This window comes from Euprymna scolopes, chromosome 38 (assembly GCF_053919585.1).
Source record: "Euprymna scolopes isolate OS-2025 chromosome 38, ASM5391958v1, whole genome shotgun sequence".
Lineage (NCBI taxonomy): Eukaryota > Metazoa > Mollusca > Cephalopoda > Sepiida > Sepiolidae > Euprymna > Euprymna scolopes.
In genome coordinates this window covers 77,456,927-77,475,919 of record NC_136519.1, presented here as the reverse complement: position 1 = coordinate 77,475,919, position 18,993 = coordinate 77,456,927, and the positions used below count along the sequence as shown (strand labels likewise).

Sequence of the window (18,993 nt, the reverse complement as noted above, 5' to 3'; positions counted from 1 at the left end):
GTGACTGTAGTTTAATTGTTATGGACTTCCACTTGTAATAAATAATTTTACCAAGAATTCTTCACAAGTTTTGGTTTCGATTATAGCTGATAGCACTCAAGTCATTCATATTTTTATAAATAATTTTACAAAGAAAAAAGAAAAAGAAAAGAAAAAAAGAAATAAAAAAAAAAAAAGAAAAAAAGAAAAAAGAAAGAAAAAAAAGAAAAAAGAAAAGAAAAAAAAAGAAAAAAGAAAAAAAAGAAAAAAGACAAAAAAGAAAAAAGAAAAGAAAAAAAAGAAAAAAAAGAAAAAAGAAAAAAAAAAGAAAAAAGAAAAAAAAGAAAAAAGAAAAGAAAAAAAAGAAAAAAGAAAGAAAAAAAAGAAAAAGAAAAAAAAAGAAAAAAAAAAGAAAAAGAAAAAGAAAAAAAAAAAAGAAAAAAGAAAAAGAAAAAAAAAAGATTTACTTAAGGTCAAATGGCCATTTATATCATTTAATATGATCATGATGTACACATTTTTTAATATTATCATGTAAGAGAAGTAACTTTTTTTTTTCTCACAGAATTATATTTCTCTTATGCCATATCGAGTTGTGTGTATGCAAAAAGAGGAATGGGCTGGACGAAGAAGAAAAGGGGCGGGGGAAACGGAGAAGGAGGATAGAGAAAGAGATAGAAGTTGCCCTATACTATTGCCCCGAGCAATGCTGGGTAGCTCTTCTAGTTTAGCATAAATAAAACTTCCTGGTTGGAAGAATAAAAGAGTAATGCTACTAATCTGTAATCCTTACCATAAAATTATTTTTTTTTTAAATATCATTCTGTCAACTATTTACGAACTACAAAATAGTAAAAAAAATTAAGAAATCCAGTAATAATTTTATTGGGGGGGGGGGCGTACACGTCTGATAAATTTACTTGAGAAATTTAGGTACTGGTGCACTTATTGAACCGTGCTGAAATAACATTATTTAGAAAGCCATTCTTAACATGGAGAGAGGAGGGTGTTTTGTAACTAATCTGTACTTTCACCTAACAATTTAATAAAAGAAAAAAAAAAAAAAAGATACCCTAAAACTTTAATTTAACTTGAAAATTACTATTTAAAAATAGCACGGTTCAATAAGTGACCTAGCACCAAAATTTATTTTCAGAGTCCTACAAATTTTATATTATTTGGATTCTCATCTTATAATTTCAATTAGTCCCAATGAACAATCCCCATCTTAAAAAGTTTTGAAATATCCAATAAGTTTTTATTTTTGCTTTATTTTAATGAATTTCGTTAATACAAAGGAAATCATCAACTGATATCTATTCACAATAATAGTTGCATAATTTACTATTTTAAGTGTTAGTGTGAAGTTGAATATACACATTGGTTGGGGGGGGGGCGTTGCTCGAGTGTTTGGAGCAAAAAGAAAAAAAGAAAAAACATGGTAGTAGGGATGCGGGCTCGAACCCGTGACGCAAAGGCGGAAAAGAAAGTGAAAGAAAACCTGATATCTTAACGCTAGACCATGACGCGACAGGAAGTGAAAAAAAGCGTTCAAACTTATCACTCTCAATCAAAAACTTGACTTGAAGTGAATTAGTTAAGAATCATGCACGCGCAGAAACGAAGTTTGGCTGCAGGCCAGTTTCTGCTTCCCCATGATGTTAAGGAAAACCAGCTCTCCCCAGAAAGGGAGAGCTCTCCAAATGAATAGCAATTGTTTGATATGAAGGGTTTCCACAACACTGATCAAAGTTATTTGCCTTTCTGGAGGTCCCAGCCAGAAAACCAGGCGGCCTACTTCGCTGCGATTAGTTTCGCTTTATTTATACGAAAAAGACGAACAAACACCCGAAAGAATAGAGAGAATTTTATAAAAGTCGATCAAAATAAATGTAGAGACAACGTCCATTCGCAAATCATAGATATTATAATCTAGGGAGTATATAAAAAGTTCTAATAAAATAGTAATGTGGTTAAGATCACCCCATCCCCCAAAAAAGTCTTTCGCAGACATACAAAAGTGTGTATGCCACTTTTGCCTTATATATATATATTTCCACAGCCAGACAACATCTGATTCCGGTTTGTTGGCTGTCATGGCTCTTGTGAGTTGCGACATTGTCTGACAGTGGAAATAATTATATATATCATATCACATTCTGAAGATTCTGTTGCTGATTGGTCACTATGTTAGTTTGTCGCAATGGCATCATCCTAGCGGTATAAAATTCCTACTTGTGAGACAGCGGCTTAGGTTATAGCTGGTTGCGATAATCATATCCCTTGTTCGGTACAAAGTAGGGTCATTCTACTGTCAGATTTCGCCACTTTACTAAGTAAATTCAGTTTTCCCAGAAAATCCGTTCTGTTATTTTTTTTTTACTTGTATCATGTTTAACGTTTGTGCAAAATTTCAAAAAATTACAAAGCATAATTGAGAAAAGTGTGGACAGACGAACAGACAAGGGTGAATTTACGGGTCCACTCTCCTTTTGTCGGGAGACAAAATAAAAAACAAGTTTTTAAATGCTTCATAAAGATTTATAATTCAAACAAATTTTCATTTCAAAAAATAAAACTGAAATTAAAACGAAACACAAGATAGATTTCTTGACAAAAAAAAAAAAAAAAAAAAAAAAAAAATCACTGGAACTATGCATTACAAAAATAAACTGATATCTTGTGACTGCATTGTAAAAATCTATCTTTTATGTTGGTCTTTCTCAAGGCTAAAGAAGAACGACTGAGTGCATGAATTTTTCATCTTCAAATTTGTTGATACTGTCGTGGAAACAGTAAGCTGGAAGGTACTTACAAAACAGAGATCTTAATATTCCTTGAATTGTGACCAGGTGCCGTCTGGATTACACAAGACACCGTAATACACCAGGTTCACTTTCTTTTAAGAAACTGATGAAGCCACGATCACGACGGTGCTCTATCTTTCAAGCAAACATATATTAAAAAACTGGACTTTTTCATTTTGCAAAGATTCTCAACAAAAATATTGGTTTTCTTTTTTTAAGATTATTATGTTAGGATCAAACAGTTAAAAAAAAAAAAGAAAAATTACTTTTTCTCTATTTTACACCACATACACACCTAATCAATTTGTGATTTCACTTGTGTACTCTGTAACCACATGTTCGCATCCTAATTATAAAAAGGTCAGTTTCATGTTTTTTTCCCCCCCTCCCGGTTGTACCTGCACTAGTCTTACTATATATTTTTTAACATTTATATATAAATCTATATAATTATAAAACTCAAATCAGTTTGCTTGGGCGTTTAAACTATCCATACGGTTTGTGGCTTTCAGTTAAAAAAAAAATTGTCTGCTTACCTCATGGTCGCCCTGTCTGAAGTCTGATATTAAAAGCTACTGCTGCTATTCAAAGCATACACACGGTCAACAATATTTTTTTTGTCTAAACTTATTTTAACGTGTTTTCTTTACAAATAAATGTAATTTACCCCCGTTGAGTAAAAAAAGATTTAAATATAGATATATAATCCTATTTATAATCATACTTATTGCTTTTAGTAGCGTTCCCGTGGATTCTAACGATTTATTTTTTTTCAGGCCTTAATAAATATTTTCTCTTCAAGGAGGGGTGGGGGGGATTGCTTTTAGTAGGGCCTCCTTGATTTTAATTAATGCTTGCAGTAGTGCTCTGGAGGCTTCCTTATTTTTATTTTTTTTATTTTTTTTTTTTTTAACTCATCACTTAAATGTTTTCTCAAGACAATAAAAAGACGATATAATCTCAAAATCACTTTATTTTGAACATTTTTCATCTTAACCTTTAAGGGTCAATGGGCAGACTAGTATTGACATATCTATCACTTTGAAAACGGTCATACATAATTAAACTTTCATACGATGCAAACTTAATATCTAATTCATGGCTCCTACATCATTCGGCCTTTTGGCCGAGATCAAAGTGTAGTATCTGTTCCCCCTTCACTCCACATAAAAACCGACCTTGTGTCATTTTGATTACATGGAGAAGCAAATAAATACCTACATACACGTGTGACCTTTACACAAGCAAAAACTTCTTTCTGATTTACACTTTCCAAATAAACACCTACCACACTTATAAGACAAAAAAATTAAATTTAAAAAAATAACATCCCCCAAGTTAAAACAGAGTCACGAGAAACCCTAATCTAGCTGAAAACATTATCAATTTCTTCCACTCTTTATCTATGCCTAAACCTAAGCGTAGATTCCATGAACAAAGTTTCTTTCTTAGAAGTGCACGCCTGTGGAACTGTCTTCCGTTTTCCTGCTTTCCAGCTGACTACAATATGGTAGTCTTCAAGTCTAATGCAAACAAGTTCTTGATGAGCCGTTCTACTTAAGTTAGCAAATTTACCGAATTTCCATTACTAATGATTACTATATTGTCTAATTCTATTACTGTACACTCTTTAACCCTTATCCTCGAGTGGCCTCTGGGCCTTGATAAGTGGTGATGCCTATATTAAAAAAAAAAAAAAAAAAAAAAAAAAAAACATAACCAAAAACGGCTGATTCCTTGTAAAACAAAAAACAAACAAAGCAAAGTCTTACAAAGCCATCAGCTCTGCAAATGCACTCTTGGATGCATGAATTAGACATTCAATTGAAAATGTCTTATTCATCAACTAGCTTGGATGTCCGACGTTGCCCAGATGTTTGGAGGTGTGTGTAGTAGTAGGCAGTTAGGCTTGAACCCATACAGCAGAAAAAAAAAAAAAAAGTGACGTCTTTGCTATTGCGCCCATCGCCAAATCAGAAGTGACAAAGTTTAAATTAAGGCTAGACAATTGCAAAATATCTTTCGAAAATATCGGCGAAAAAAGCGACCCCTTCCTGTAGAAAAGTGCCAAGTTAAGGGTGAAGAAATTAATATTTTTAGCCAATTTTTTTTATATTTGTCATCTGAAGGGTCGAGCTTCAAAAGGATACCAATCTCGTGAAAATCCGTCACCTCTGTTGAAAGTTTTAGGCAGACGTGCAAACATACATACATTCATTTAAACAGACAGGTGAGATTTATATAATAGATTCCAGACTTGTGAAAGTTGATAATTGGTGAGATTGGCTCAACCATACAGGCAGCACCTGTCCATAGTCTTTAAATGAATTTTTGATAAATAAATACTTACATTGACATTGTGTGCGTCTGTAAATTGTAATCCAAAATATTCTTTTTCAACCAAGTCCAAATAATAGACGACTTGTTCAAAAAGATCATGGCCGGTTGCCTTTTTCTGAAAAGATAAGAAAAAAAGGAAAATAAATGAAAATGTTTATGATTTGAAAATTTAGAAAAGCGAATAATGTAATTGTACTTGGTTCTTCATTAAGCAAAATTCAACAACCGGAATATTAAATTTCAAGTAAAACCAATCCAAAAATTATGAAAAACGATAGGATAGAAAATAAATTATGAAAAGTTAAAATTTCAAGTGTGTATCTAAATCAATAGCATTAAGTTAGGGGAAGTAACTCGGTTCGTCTTGTTACAATTAATGGTGGATATCACGCAATCCTCTATTTGTACAAAGTAAATGTTTTATGTAATAATGCAGTAATATTTAATTGCGACATGGCAATTAGGTACACAACATTATTGTTGAAATCGATAAAAACAGTAAATAGTTTGGGTTTTTTTAATGAAAAAATTTTTTTCAGCTGTCATATTTCGCTGCAATAACAAAGAACCGTATCGGCACTCGTTTTCACTGATGACATAATTTGTTAGATATTTGCAGGGCAATGCTAGTCGACAATTATGATTATTCAAGCCAAATGTTTTGTCAACTAAAATGTTTTTAATCAAAATATTTACAATATTTACTTACATTAATTTAGGAATATAACTTAAAAATGCGATCATAACAATTTAGTTGACAACTTAGAAATAATGATGTGTAAAAACATCAGGTGATTAATGATGTCATTTAGAAGGGGAGACGATCTTTTTGAGATGCGTGGAAATTATTAAATCAGTAGGGAGTCGAGAGAGGGAGAGAGTTTTCGGATGATGATGATGATGATGACAGTAGAGGCGGGGTTAAAAATGGTAATAGTCAGAATCGGGGTAGAAACTTTCCAAAAAGAAAAAACACTTTGGAATAAAAAGTTACCGAAAATAAAACCGAGGCTCTGTTGTTTCTTGGGGAAAATTTCCATTGCAGTTTCTAGTCAAAAAAAGACCAAATATGGACCAAGTATGTTCCCAATTAGCCAGATGTTGAAACTGAAAAAAGTGTTATTCGTCCTTTGCGTTGTAAAGATACGTATGTATATTCTTGTCATGAACTGTATTTAAATGTACGTATACAATGAACTTAAGATTAGACGATCACAACGCTAGGCACTAGGCAGTTGAACACGTACGCATGCAATCTAACCAATAGAAGTTATATATATATATATATATAGCTTACAGAGTTAGGGAAATAGAGTAAATTCAATTTTATAAGACGAGACTTATCGGGATAAGTTAAAGTTCAACAAATTTCATTGGAACTTATATAGAAAACCATAAGATTGGAAAATGAAGACACAAAAACTATATATTGGGGAATATAGAATGGTTTATTCATTTAATAAAAAGGTATACAAACATTTAGTTGGGACTCTTTATACCAAGGTATTTCGAAGCCTAATGCTTCTCATCAGAAGAGTAAAGATGTTAGATAACATAATGGGGATGTGATGTCTAGCGTGGGATTCATCAGGAACGAAATAAATCATGAAAATATTGATTTTGTTAGGGGGAATTATATCGAATTCTAAGATGGTATATATATATATATATATATATATATATATATATATATATATATATAACCGTTACACAACATTTATACCAACTCTTAACTTCAATGTATCCTCTTAGCTGGCGAACACTAGACTGTCCTCCCTAATTTGTTCTTCTAAACGCAGCTATTGACCTCATATGCAAATTAATGACTTCATATTTTTTAACCAGATGATTAAAATCATGTTTTCCTTAGACTTTCATTGTTAAAACAAAAATAAATATAGTGAAACATAAGCTGTGTACAGGATTCGAACCTACCTCCCAGACGAAATAAATCTCCCAGATAAAATATCATTAGATTTAAATTAATATTGTGTTATTTGTTTTTGCAATACGTTTTGAATGAATTCAATTATTCATACAAAAGTGCATTTTTACCTAAATGCAAGTTGGAAATAATTTTTCCCTTTGACCAATTTGGTACCCCCAAATGGAGAGTGGCATATGTATTGTTTTTAAAATTATATATATGCGTGTGCGTTCTCAATTCAGACTTCATCTGTCAACAACATTGGACGTGTACATTTCTCTCCATAAAGGGACGACATCCCCAACAAAATGAAGAGGGGAAAAAAAAATCTATAAATCAGTTGTTTTAGCTACAACAGTCTCAAAAAAAAAAAAAAGCCGAACATGCGGGGTCTCCCTCCACTAGTGAAAAATTTACTTTCTCTATAACTAATGTTTGTGCAAAATGTCAAAAAAATCCAAGGCATGGTTTTTGAGAAAAGTGTGAACAAATGAATGGATAAACAATTTAGGGGCAATTTTACCCCTATAGTGCCCCGTAAAGGAAGAAACCAGAGTTATCCTGGAAAGTCCGTTCTGGCAAAAATTTACTTTCACCATGACTAATGTTCATGCAAAATTTCAAAAACATTCAAAGTGTGGTTATTGAAAAATTAACGTTGGCTGAAGGCCAGTTCAGCTTTATTTGTTTCCCGACGATGTTGAAGGGAAACTCTCCAAATGAATAGCAATTGTCTGATATGAAGGGTTTTCCCCACATTGATCAAAGCTAATTGCTTTTCTGGACTTTCGCCGCTATTAGTTTCGCTTTTATACGAAACAAACATGCGAGAGGATGGAATAGCGTGAATTTTATAAAATTTATAAAAGTCGATCAAATGTCTATTTATGCATATTTTACTACTACTGCTAGTATTTATATAAATTCGAATAAGAATTCTAAACATAGGGCTTAGTAGTATTGTATCTTGATTTAATTTTTTTTATGACTGCCATTGAAAAAGTTGATGTTAAAGTTTAAAATGAAGGATTTCTCAACGAGGCTCTTAGTAGTTAAGGACTTTTGGGGTTATTATCTCCGCGATGTGTCATAGAGCATTTACAATCTAATTTATCACAGAGATTATTGAAGACTTAATTGACGAAAGAGATACTCTATCTTGCAGACACCAACTAATTTCGTTAGATAAACCATTGGACGTGTCTGGAAAGCTGTATGCAATTTCAACAGTTGAAAGGTCTTGAAACAAGGTAATTCTAGTACAGGACTAGAACGTTTTAAGCATTTTATAGCTAACATAAGCAGGTGTTTTTATTTTTTAAAATTTTTTTACTAGCAGGCTGCCTGGCGTTGTCCGGTGGCTAAATACGCTTAAATATGATATTTTAATTCATACAGACTTCATTTTTCTCATTTGATTATTATATTGTACCCAATAGTGACACACCAGTTCCCATTAATTAGATCAGCAAATTTAAACAACGTTGAGCCTGGTCAGTACGAAAAGGGAAACCATTTGGGATTTCTAGGTGCTGTGTCTGCTCTTCACTTATCTCGGCATTCTGGACCTGTCCTTGCCACTGGACTCAAGCAGTACAGATTCAGGAGAGGTGTGGTTGGAGATTACACAACCCTTGCTTCACAATTACATGCGCAGCTGCCTTTATAGGGGTATCCATTGTCTCTAGACTGAACGGAGGCATCAATACCGATTTAAAAATTTAAAAACAAAATGACAGGTGTCATCAGCTAGAATCAAAATCAAAACACTTAACTCTAACAACATCCGATACCATGTATATAAATACTTAACAAATTAATGAGGTTAAACGTATAAATGTATATTTGTGCATGCGTAGAGTATTTCGAATATTTAACAGCCATTTTTCCGACTGAAAACCACATCAATTTTGTTCCACAGATTCGAATGCATCGTAACAATCTTATTGGTGAATAGTAGAAAATGGTTTCGTTCTTTTTTTCTTTTTCCAACAAACCATAGTTGTTAGAATTCAAAACAATATGATGCGTTTATGAAATAGAACGAGCGTAGAGTTGTTTCTATTTTTGTACTAATTCAGATCTGTGATATAACATTTCTGAACTTTCAGTATACTGCACACAATGCTGTCATTAATAGTTTGTTTATTACAGAGTTCTCTTCCTTGAATAGGAATTATAATAGGCAATGTTGATCACAAAAATGATTGACTGCTTTTTTGCACTTGGTTAGTTGGTAAAATTCAATTTGGCTAATTGAAAAAATATAGAAAAATCATTGGATCACTCCACTGCTCCAGAAGGTATCTCACTGCCGATGGTACTTCGAAATCTAGTAAGTGATGTCGTTTTCTCTTCCCTGCAAAATCTTTTCCACAGAAGAGACGTTGCGAGCTTATCTCTGTTCTATCATTATTGTCATTGTAAGTACTTGACTGAACTCCAATCTACGACTCTTTGCCAAACTTTCACAAAAAAAGTACTCTACTAGCTACAACCACAATATGATTTTTTTTTTATGTATATTTTTTTTACTCCTGTTCACCCCTTCCAAAGTATATCACTACTTGGATGTAAGGGGCTACTATTTGGGGCCACGTCTAGGAAAGATTAACAAAATATTTGTTTATGTTACATTTAAACTTCTGCATATCAGTACAGCCAGGGAAGCAGGCAGCAGGAAGGGAATTCCAAAGTCTAGCTGTTCAATGGAAGAAACTATTAGAATAGAAAGCTTTCTGGAATTTATTTATGGACATCAACAGTGAAGGGGTGAGATCTTATTGCTAAGCGGGTTTGTCGGGGATATGTACGTCGAAGGGATACCAGTGAAACAAGTTCATCAGAACACATTCTATCAAAATATTTGTAAAACAGGCACAGTGAGGCAACATTGTGGTGATGGGACAGGGGTTGGAGCTTAGTTGATAAAGTGGGACCGATTAGATTGAAAACTCTCTTTTGGACTTTATCCAAGAGGGAGGGACTAGCGGTTGAAGCACCAGCCCAGATGTGGCAACAATATTTGTCTGTACCAAAATCTAAACGCAGATTCCATGAACAAATCCAACTCTACACCATTAACGATTACTATACTAACACCTTACATTCATTAACCCTTATCCTCGAGTGGCCTTCAGGCATTGATAAGTGGTGACTCCTAAAAGTATAAAAAAAAAAAGCGACATTTATTAAACTGATCATAATTTGAGGAAAATACGTATTGATCACAAAAATGTTTTTCCACAGGCCGCATTGTTCGAGATCACCAGGTCTGTTTTACTTTGATGCAAGAAATTTAATAGTTTCTTCTTAACGGTTTAGGCAATTTTAAGTTTTATGGAGATGTGTCACAGGGCATTTACAATCCAATTTATTTTTAGAAAGAAATTTATTACAGAGAAAGTATTAAATTACTGCCAAAAGATAATGTATCTTGCCAATACAAACTTTCACGAAAGATGAATTTTGCAAGATTAAATACTAATTGTTCTAAATTTCGAAAGTAATGAACAGATTATATATAATGAACAGATTATATATAATGAACAGATTATATATAAAGTTGCAAACAACAAAACAAGTAGAATATCTTATCTCATACATATAAGAAAGTCAGTTTCTCTATTTCTTTGACCATAATAGCTTTCCTAACGAAAAGGTGCACATTTAAATCTAATTAACCACCTGCCAGGTGTAATGTGAGCTATATTTAATTTGGTTTTATACAAAGGAAGTCCTGTGAAAATAAAACAAGAGAGTATTTGTAAAATTGAATAATTATTACTAGATATCAATCGATAAATATTTCTCAAATTTCAGTTTCTTTGCAGCATTATGGGGGCATAATATGAGCATAATTTTCCATTTGAAAATTGAAATATTTCAGATTTGCATCAAATTTTATCCATAGTCATCTGATACAAGTTAAGCAAGATTACCTGAATTCAATTTCTTCTCAAGATCCCTTAAGCTTAAGCCTTAAATTTTAGACATTTTCTAGAATCAAAATGTAATAGATTTTTTATTAAAACTGGATAAAAATTCTATAGATAAGGTTCAGCCTTATGTTGACCTACGAGATCATAAAAGTGGTGCAAAACGGTTCTGTTTGGAGAACTAATTTTACCTGTCTTGGGACGGGTAATCTAGTATAAAATATCGCCAAAAACTTCGTTAATAAGGCAGGAATTCACCCCCTCCCCTCTCCAATATGTTATAGATTAATTGTTTTAAAATTAATAGAAAGAATTTCATGAAGAGATTTCCAGTCAAGGGTTACTTGGATTTTATCTTTTGAGAGTGGCAATGAATCGTTTATAATCTGAAGTATCTCTGTAAGGCAATTTATTACAGATATTAAAAACTAATTTACCACAAAAGATAATTCATCTGGCAGATACTGGTTTCTACTTAACTATTGTTGCTTGACATCAGGGCTTCTTTATAGCAAAATCAAATCAGCTGGGTCTAAGCCATTTTTTTTAAGGATGGCATTTCTCTGTCGGTGTATGGTATGGCCCGGTGCAGTTCTATGAGGTCCACCTTCCCAGGCTTTACCCCCCCCCTTTGAGAAGGAGTTAGTATATTGCTAGTTTGTAGTAGTAATTCTTCTAATGCACTCACCTCCAAAAGACAGAAAGTCTGTTCTGTTTGCTGTCAATGCACAGGGGCTGGAGGGAGGAGGAGAATAAGCAGTAGACATGGTTTGTTTTATGGGAAAGAGGGCAGGACTAAACGCAAGAATTCCAGAGATTTGATAGGAATAAAGGACCAAACTGATGGATAGGCGACTGTGCTTTTCCTCAAGCAGAGAAAACGGTGTGAGGAGAGAAAAGTCCCTCCCTAAAGAAAGTTCCGGCTCAAGGTAAAAAAGAATGTGAGGCTGAAGGACCCAGCAGTTTTCATAGTTGTCTGAGGTGACCCTACTTGTTTAAGCTGACAGAGCTACCCAAGCAGTCCTGCTCTAGAAAGAAGGCTCTTCCTCTAGGATGCTGGCTCAAATCTCACTTTTAGTACATCTGAATAAGAAATTCATTGTCAGGGTTTGGACATTCATCCTGGATTGGTTGGACCAGCTCTTTCCAACAAGTTCACCACATCCAGAACACTAGCTGACCAGCACGGCAATCTGACTAGTCATTTGCAGTTTCAGTGACAAACCCTGTAAAGGTGAGAACCTAGAATCAGTTCAGCATTCTGCTTCACCATCCTGGGCCAGGTTTTGAGTTAGCCACTGCAATCCTCAGTCACTGTTTTCCACCATTGTTGTTTTTGTTTTTTTGGGGTTTTTTTTTTGGGGGGGGGGGTAATTATTAATGGAGGCTCAATTAGGAATATTAATTGTTCCAATTGACGCAGGTTTTTATACGGTGGAGCTTGATATGATCAACCGATTGATAAGATCAAGCCTTTCTGATTACCCATCTAATCCGGATAAGGGCCAAAGTGAAGTGTTGCAGTGCACATATTGACTTGCCCAGGTTATGGACTGTTCAACCAACACTATTCTGTCCTTAAGCATCACAAGTTGCAAAAAAAAAAGAAAAAAAAAAAAAATTGTTTTTGCTATTGGCGTTGCGGAACATGAGAGTTTTGCAAATAGAAAAGAAAGAAAGAATAACATTAACGTTTGGTGCATTTTAGGTCAGGAAGCCGTTATCCAAAGTAGAAGATATTTGGTGTTGAGACCAAGTGAGGGACAGAATGATTCATACTTTCTTTCCCAAGAGTATTAGTGCTAAATCAGGCATAGGCCAAATCGCATCAGCATAATCTTTTCATCTGAACCCCAACTGAGCCCTTTGATGAGAATTTTTTCTTTTTCTTTTTAACATTAGAAAAAAAAAAAACTCCGTCTCTGCAGACCAGATGAAAGGCCTCGGATTGTGGAGGCACAAATGGATTTTATTTATTTTCAGATGTTAGACATATTCTGTTTTAATGTAACAGATGTGAGATGGAACCCAACATTTTCTACGTGGAATTGTAAATCAAAATGCGAATCTGTTTTTAATGGTATTTCCACTGTATAAGTCTGCAGATGATAAAAGACTTTCTGCTCTTCAAACTGCTACTCTTTGGAGTTCCCTCCCTAATTCCTGTTTTCCTAATTGTACCAACATATAGAAGGTTAAATGTGATGCGAATAAATATTTTGTGGCACAAATCCTCACTTAGGATGCTTCTAACACACAGTAGCCCCTTACGTCACTGCCTTGGTTGGAGTGCACATAAATAGAAAACAAGCTGAGCATGCGAGGGTCTCCTTTCACGAGTGAAAAATTTACTTACTTCATGACTAATGTTTGTGCAAAATGTAAAAAAAAAAAAAAATTCAAGGCATGGTTACTGAGAAAAGTATGAACAAATGAATGGTTGAACGATTTGAGGGCAATTTTATCCATATGATCCCCCCCCCCCTCCAGGGGACCAACCAGAGTTATCCGGAAAATCTGTCCTGGCAAAAATTTACTTTCACCATGACTAATGTTAGTGCAAAACTTCAAAAACTCAAAAGTGTGGTTATTGATAAAAGTGTAAACAAACAACTGAACGAACGGAAGTGAATTACTGGGTTCAATACCTCGTTTGTCAGGGAACGAAAAAAGTTGAAAAAAAGGTTAAAAGTCAATAAGGGCATCACATATACCACATAATTACATAACGGAATTTCAATAGAACTCTTTAAAAAAAAAAATCCACAGATAAATATAAAAATAATCTATATGAATAAAACAGCAGATGCATGTATGTGTGAAAATATTTAACCGATAAACTCTTAAGCTACTAGTCACATAACACTGAAATTAACAGGAAATAGTAATTATACACCAAGGATGGTTTATAACGAGTAAAATCTTTGTTTGGATGGATGAATAACCCTTACAGACATATGTCGACAAATTGAAATGCAAAAATGTTCATTTCAATTTCCAACATATTTTTCAAGCGAGGAAAGTGACCCCCCCCCCCGGTGCTGAGCATGCACGGAAGTGCACAAGCGTAGGAGTCAGGCCTACCTACGGTGAAAAGTGAACCTGGGACCTTTCGATTACAAATAAAGTCTATTAATGAACTACACCCATCTTAACCCAAAGTGTCGATTTAGTTTCGCCTAATGGCCATTAAAACAAGCCAATAAAGTCATTCTGCAGCTGAAATTTACTGCTCTGATAACGTGTCTTGCGTTATTCCATTTTATATCATAGCGTGTTAATTCGGCGAGATTGTTCGGTGTTGCTTGCAAACGGGTGTGTTGATTCAACAATATTGTTTGTGGCGTGGCATGGCATGGCGTGTCGATTTGGCAGTAGTGTTCGGAATTGTGTGAACAAATTTAAGGACCGTGCCGTCACTTGTGAAAACAAATTATATATATATATATATATATATATATATATATATATATATATATATATATATATATATATACATATAAAAATGTAATATATATATATATATATATATTTCTGGCACTCTTTCTCCCTCATGTAGAGACACATTCATAGCTTGAAGTCATCAAATTTTAAATCTTATCTAGCTGTTGACAACTCAAATGGTAGGGAATGCGGCTGAAGCACTAAAAAATTTTGGTTTTGATTCTAGTTGATGGCACCCAAGTCAATTTTTTTTTAACATCTTTTGAAATCAGTACTATATATTATAATATTCAATAGAGAATTTGCTTTGAAATAATAAATACGAAATCTACATGAATTAAAATATATTCAAGTGTATTTTACGACTGGGCAAGGCCGGGCCACTGATATAAAATAGTGCAGTTTACAATCACGGGAGATTTTCTGACTGCTTTTCAATAAGTTTCAGACATTACATAATCTCAGTTAATTCTTTTTAACCAATCGAAATGCAGAGAATTCTGAGCCCAATTTTTTCTCATAGGCTATGGTACGATTCTCACTAGTAAACCATATATTTTTTTTTACTTGGGAAGCATCACTTATCAAGGCCCAAACGCAACTCGAGCATAAAGGTTAATGAATGTAAGGTGGTAGTGTAGTAATCGTTTATAGTGTAAATTGGGTAGACTTTGATTATTTATGGGGACGGCTCAACAAAAATTCGTTTACATTGGATTTGAAAGCTGCTATGTTGTATTCAACTGGAAAGCAGGTTAGCGGAACAGTATTCCACAGACTAGAAGGTTCCCAGGTTTGAAAAATTCATATGAAGAAGGTCAGAGGTTCCAGTAGCTGAAACTGTGAATATAGCAACCAATACAAGAATGGTAGTCGAAATAATCCAAATTATCAGCTTAACAAAAGGAGCGATGTTTTTGTGATTAGATGACATTAGTGTGAACGCTACTTTCATCAAAGAAAAACAATTTTGACTGTTAATTAAGTCATTAACATTGTTCTGTTTTTGCAATTATATCGAGTGTAAAGTTTGTCCTGTGATTTTCATTTTTAAATGAGTCTATTTGGAATTATATCATGACAGGAAGTCATAGCCACGAAAATTTTCATTGGCTAACCTGAAATCTATGTTTGCATCATTTGAATTTAACACAAGGACAATTTAGTTTTTGTTGCATGTTGGTGTGGGGTTGGAAAAACAGAATATAGTGCTGGGATGATTAATCAGAATCGGGAAAAAAAAAAAAAAAAAAAATCGGAACTTTTGGTGGTATCGGAATCGAAAAAATTTGTGCCTATTTTCCAATGCCAAAAACGATTCTTTTAATGGTCTTTTTATTTATTTATTTTTTAAAATTATTTTAAGCAAAATCTTCCACTGCTGGTAGTAATGATAAAATAAATATTGATTGATTTTAAATTAATGCTAAAACTAAAATCTATAAATCACCACAAGTGTATTTTTTTCAATAAAGGAAACATCTGCATACTTAACATGTATTTTTACGGTAATCAGGAATAAATAACTATTGTTAAACGTTTAGAGATTTATAAAGAATCGGAATCAGTAATTGTATCGGAATCGTCTCATCCCTAATATATATTAGTAATGGGACGATTCCAATATTTTCTGATTCCAATACAATTCGAGATTCCATACTAAATTACCGATTCCGATTCTTTATAAATCTCTAACTATTTAACTATGAAATAGTTTGTCCTGATTACCATAAAAACATGTTAAATGTACATATATTTTCTCAAACGTAAAAGCACAGTTGTGTGGTGGGATGATCTACAGATTTTAGTTTTACTGGAAGTTTAAAAATCAATAAATATTTGACACAAAAAAAAAGAAAAAGAAAAGAAAAAGAAAAAAAAAGAAAAAAGAAAAAGAAAGAAAAAGAAAAACAAAGAAAAAGAAAAAGGAAAAAGGAAAAAGGAAAAAGGAAAAAAAAGAAAAAAAGGAAAAAAAAGAAAGAAAAAAAAAGAAAAAAAGAAAAAAAAAGAAAAAAAGAAAAAAAAAGAAAAAGAAAAAAAAGAAAAAAAGAAAAAAAAAGAAAAAAAAGAAAAAAAAAGAAAAAGAAAAAAAAAGAAAAAAAAAGAAAAGGAAAAGAAAAAAAAAGAAAAGGAAAAGAAAAAAAAAGAAAAAAGAAAAAGAAAAAGAAAAGAGAAAAAAAAGAAAAAGAAAAAAAGAAAAAGAAAAAGAAAAAAAAAGAAAAAGTCAAATAAAAAAAATAAAGGAACCGTTTTGGGCATTGAAAAATAGACATTTTTTTTTTTGTTTCTGATTCAGATATCCCAAAATGTTCCGGTTTTTCCGATTCCCAATTAATCATCCTAACACTAATATATATATATATATATATATATATACACAGCCCGGAAGTCCTAGACTCTCACTTTACCCCTCTTTAAACTCATCACTAGAACATATCTGAACTTGAAGATTCAAAACCCAGGTCACTTGCATGCAAGGCAAGTACCGTGCCACCTGAGCCATCACGCCGCATACAAAAAAGTCTATTGACTAACAATTTTTTCTATCGCTTTTCGTTCGAGTGATAAAACAATATAAGACGTAAATCAGTAAAGCTGTGGGTGCAAATGTGCATGATACTATCGTGTAGCGTAGAAAGACGAACCCCAACATGGTCCATTGATAGCTGTTTGGTTGCATCAGTCCCCTTAAACTAACTCTAAAAATATTGACATCTGTTGTTTGGTCCTTTTCTTACTGTCATCGCCACACCTTGATTACAAACCCCCTCACCTCAGCTCTCCTTTGTCTACATCAATGAACAACTTCCTATATCTTCTCCTGATGAACTTCTTTTCTCTTTCGTAATATTTTTCTCTTCCTAACACTGAAATGTCGACAGTATCACAACATTTACATCACATGTATCCATTTCCATCGTCTTTATTTTTGGAAAGGCAATTGTTTGAGATTGGCTCTCCTGGCAGGTTGACCTAACAAACCCTTGTACAAAGAGACTCATTAATTGACTATAATTTTTCATGACCGAATGATATTTTTAGGGAGTTAATTCCTATTTCAGTCATGTAGATTCTTTCCAGTTGAGAACAAAATGTACACTCGGGTCGGATTTTGCCTGTCTTTCTCCCAAGACGAAACGCTAGCTTATTTACCTAAGCAGCAGCAGTCCTCTTCTTTTTCCTTTCTCAACTGACAATAAACTTACAAACATCCAAAAACAGACTCGTGTCAAACAAAAGAAATCCGTCTTTTTACACTGCCACGTTAGACTAGCAAAAGCGTCTAAATTTGCATACATTTATTATTTTTGTATCAGAAGGGTTCCAGGTTCGATTACCAGTTCTTCTCCACAGCAGACACACCAATTATGCTGTATGTTACTATGCCTTTCCATGCCATAATCACAGAAACCGTATACACATGGAACAGGGTCTCATAGGCATTCAAATTGTGTGCATTTGTGGGCAGTAACATGGTGTCTGCTGGACATTTTATTGAAAAACAAAGTTAATTAGATAATATTTAGTTCATTTATTTTATAGCCATTTAATCTAACCAATTAGTGCTTAAATAGTATTCACAATTAACCTAGAACTTGTTCTATTAGCCAAATTTCAATACTACATGCCTTGCTTTCTTCTAAGATATGACCAATTTCATTCAATACTATGTTTTATTTTTTTCTAATTATATGACTATTTTCATTCCTGACTAACGCCAGATGACCCTGGTAGTTTTTATTACACTGACCACATCAATATTTCAATTGTTACATGAATTTTGACTGGTAAAGTCTAAATTCTGATGAGATAGTATTAATAATTTTTTTTTTTTTTTTTTTCTGAAACATGTATATAACCCGCACTTTAACAGTATCAAAGTGGCACTCACAAGAGACGGGTTGAACCACCACCACCGAGAGAGTAGGCCAGTGAACATGACAGTGTAACGTCACTTACTGATCAACTTGTAGGTATAGAAAGTTTCCGGTATACAACCACGTGGTCACGCTAATAGGCATAAAAAATATGGCTACCGATTGTGTTACCGATTGTCCATGTATGTTCTAAAGAGAAAGAACAATTCTCCATTTGGATAATAATTTTTATAATTGCACATTGGGATAATTTTAATCTAACAAAATATAGTAAGTGAACTCGTTTTTGAACTTATTTCTATTGGAGAAATTCGCTCTAATGTAATAGCATTAATAAATGTTTTTTTGTTTTTTTTCTGAAATACGTGTACATAACCCATACTTTAACAGTGTGAAAGTGGCACTCACTAGAGACGGGTTGAACGCATCCCCTTCAAAAGGAGAAAACTTTACGGGAATATCAAATGCACAATCCTAATCGTTTGGATCTGTTCAGTTTTCATTTTATGAGCTCGATCATAACAATTAGAATTTTAATTATGTCATAAACATTATACTCTTTTAAATTTATAATATGAAAGCTCTATTTGACATAACCTGCTAATCATTGAGCTTATTTTATCTGCAGCATTTAAATGTCTTTTCTTTTTTTTACACGGTGGTCACCACTTATCAAAGCC

At 33.3% G+C, this 18,993-nt stretch overlaps 1 protein-coding gene across 6 annotated transcripts in view; it reads right to left on the bottom strand.

Annotated features, from left to right (window-relative positions):
- The window catches only part of LOC145263202 (uncharacterized), a 420,826-nt gene that overhangs the window by 255,802 nt on the left and 146,031 nt on the right, over window positions 1–18,993 (bottom strand). For all 6 annotated transcript variants that reach the window (XR_013864489.1, XR_013864490.1, XM_080120271.1 and 3 more), the window contains exon 2: window positions 5,137–5,241. Coding sequence is in view for 4 of the 6 variants with exons in the window: in XM_080120271.1 (XP_079976397.1) it covers window positions 5,137–5,241 (105 nt within the window). In the remaining 2 variants the exon portion in view is untranslated. The remainder of the gene's footprint in view (window positions 1–5,136; window positions 5,242–18,993) is intronic.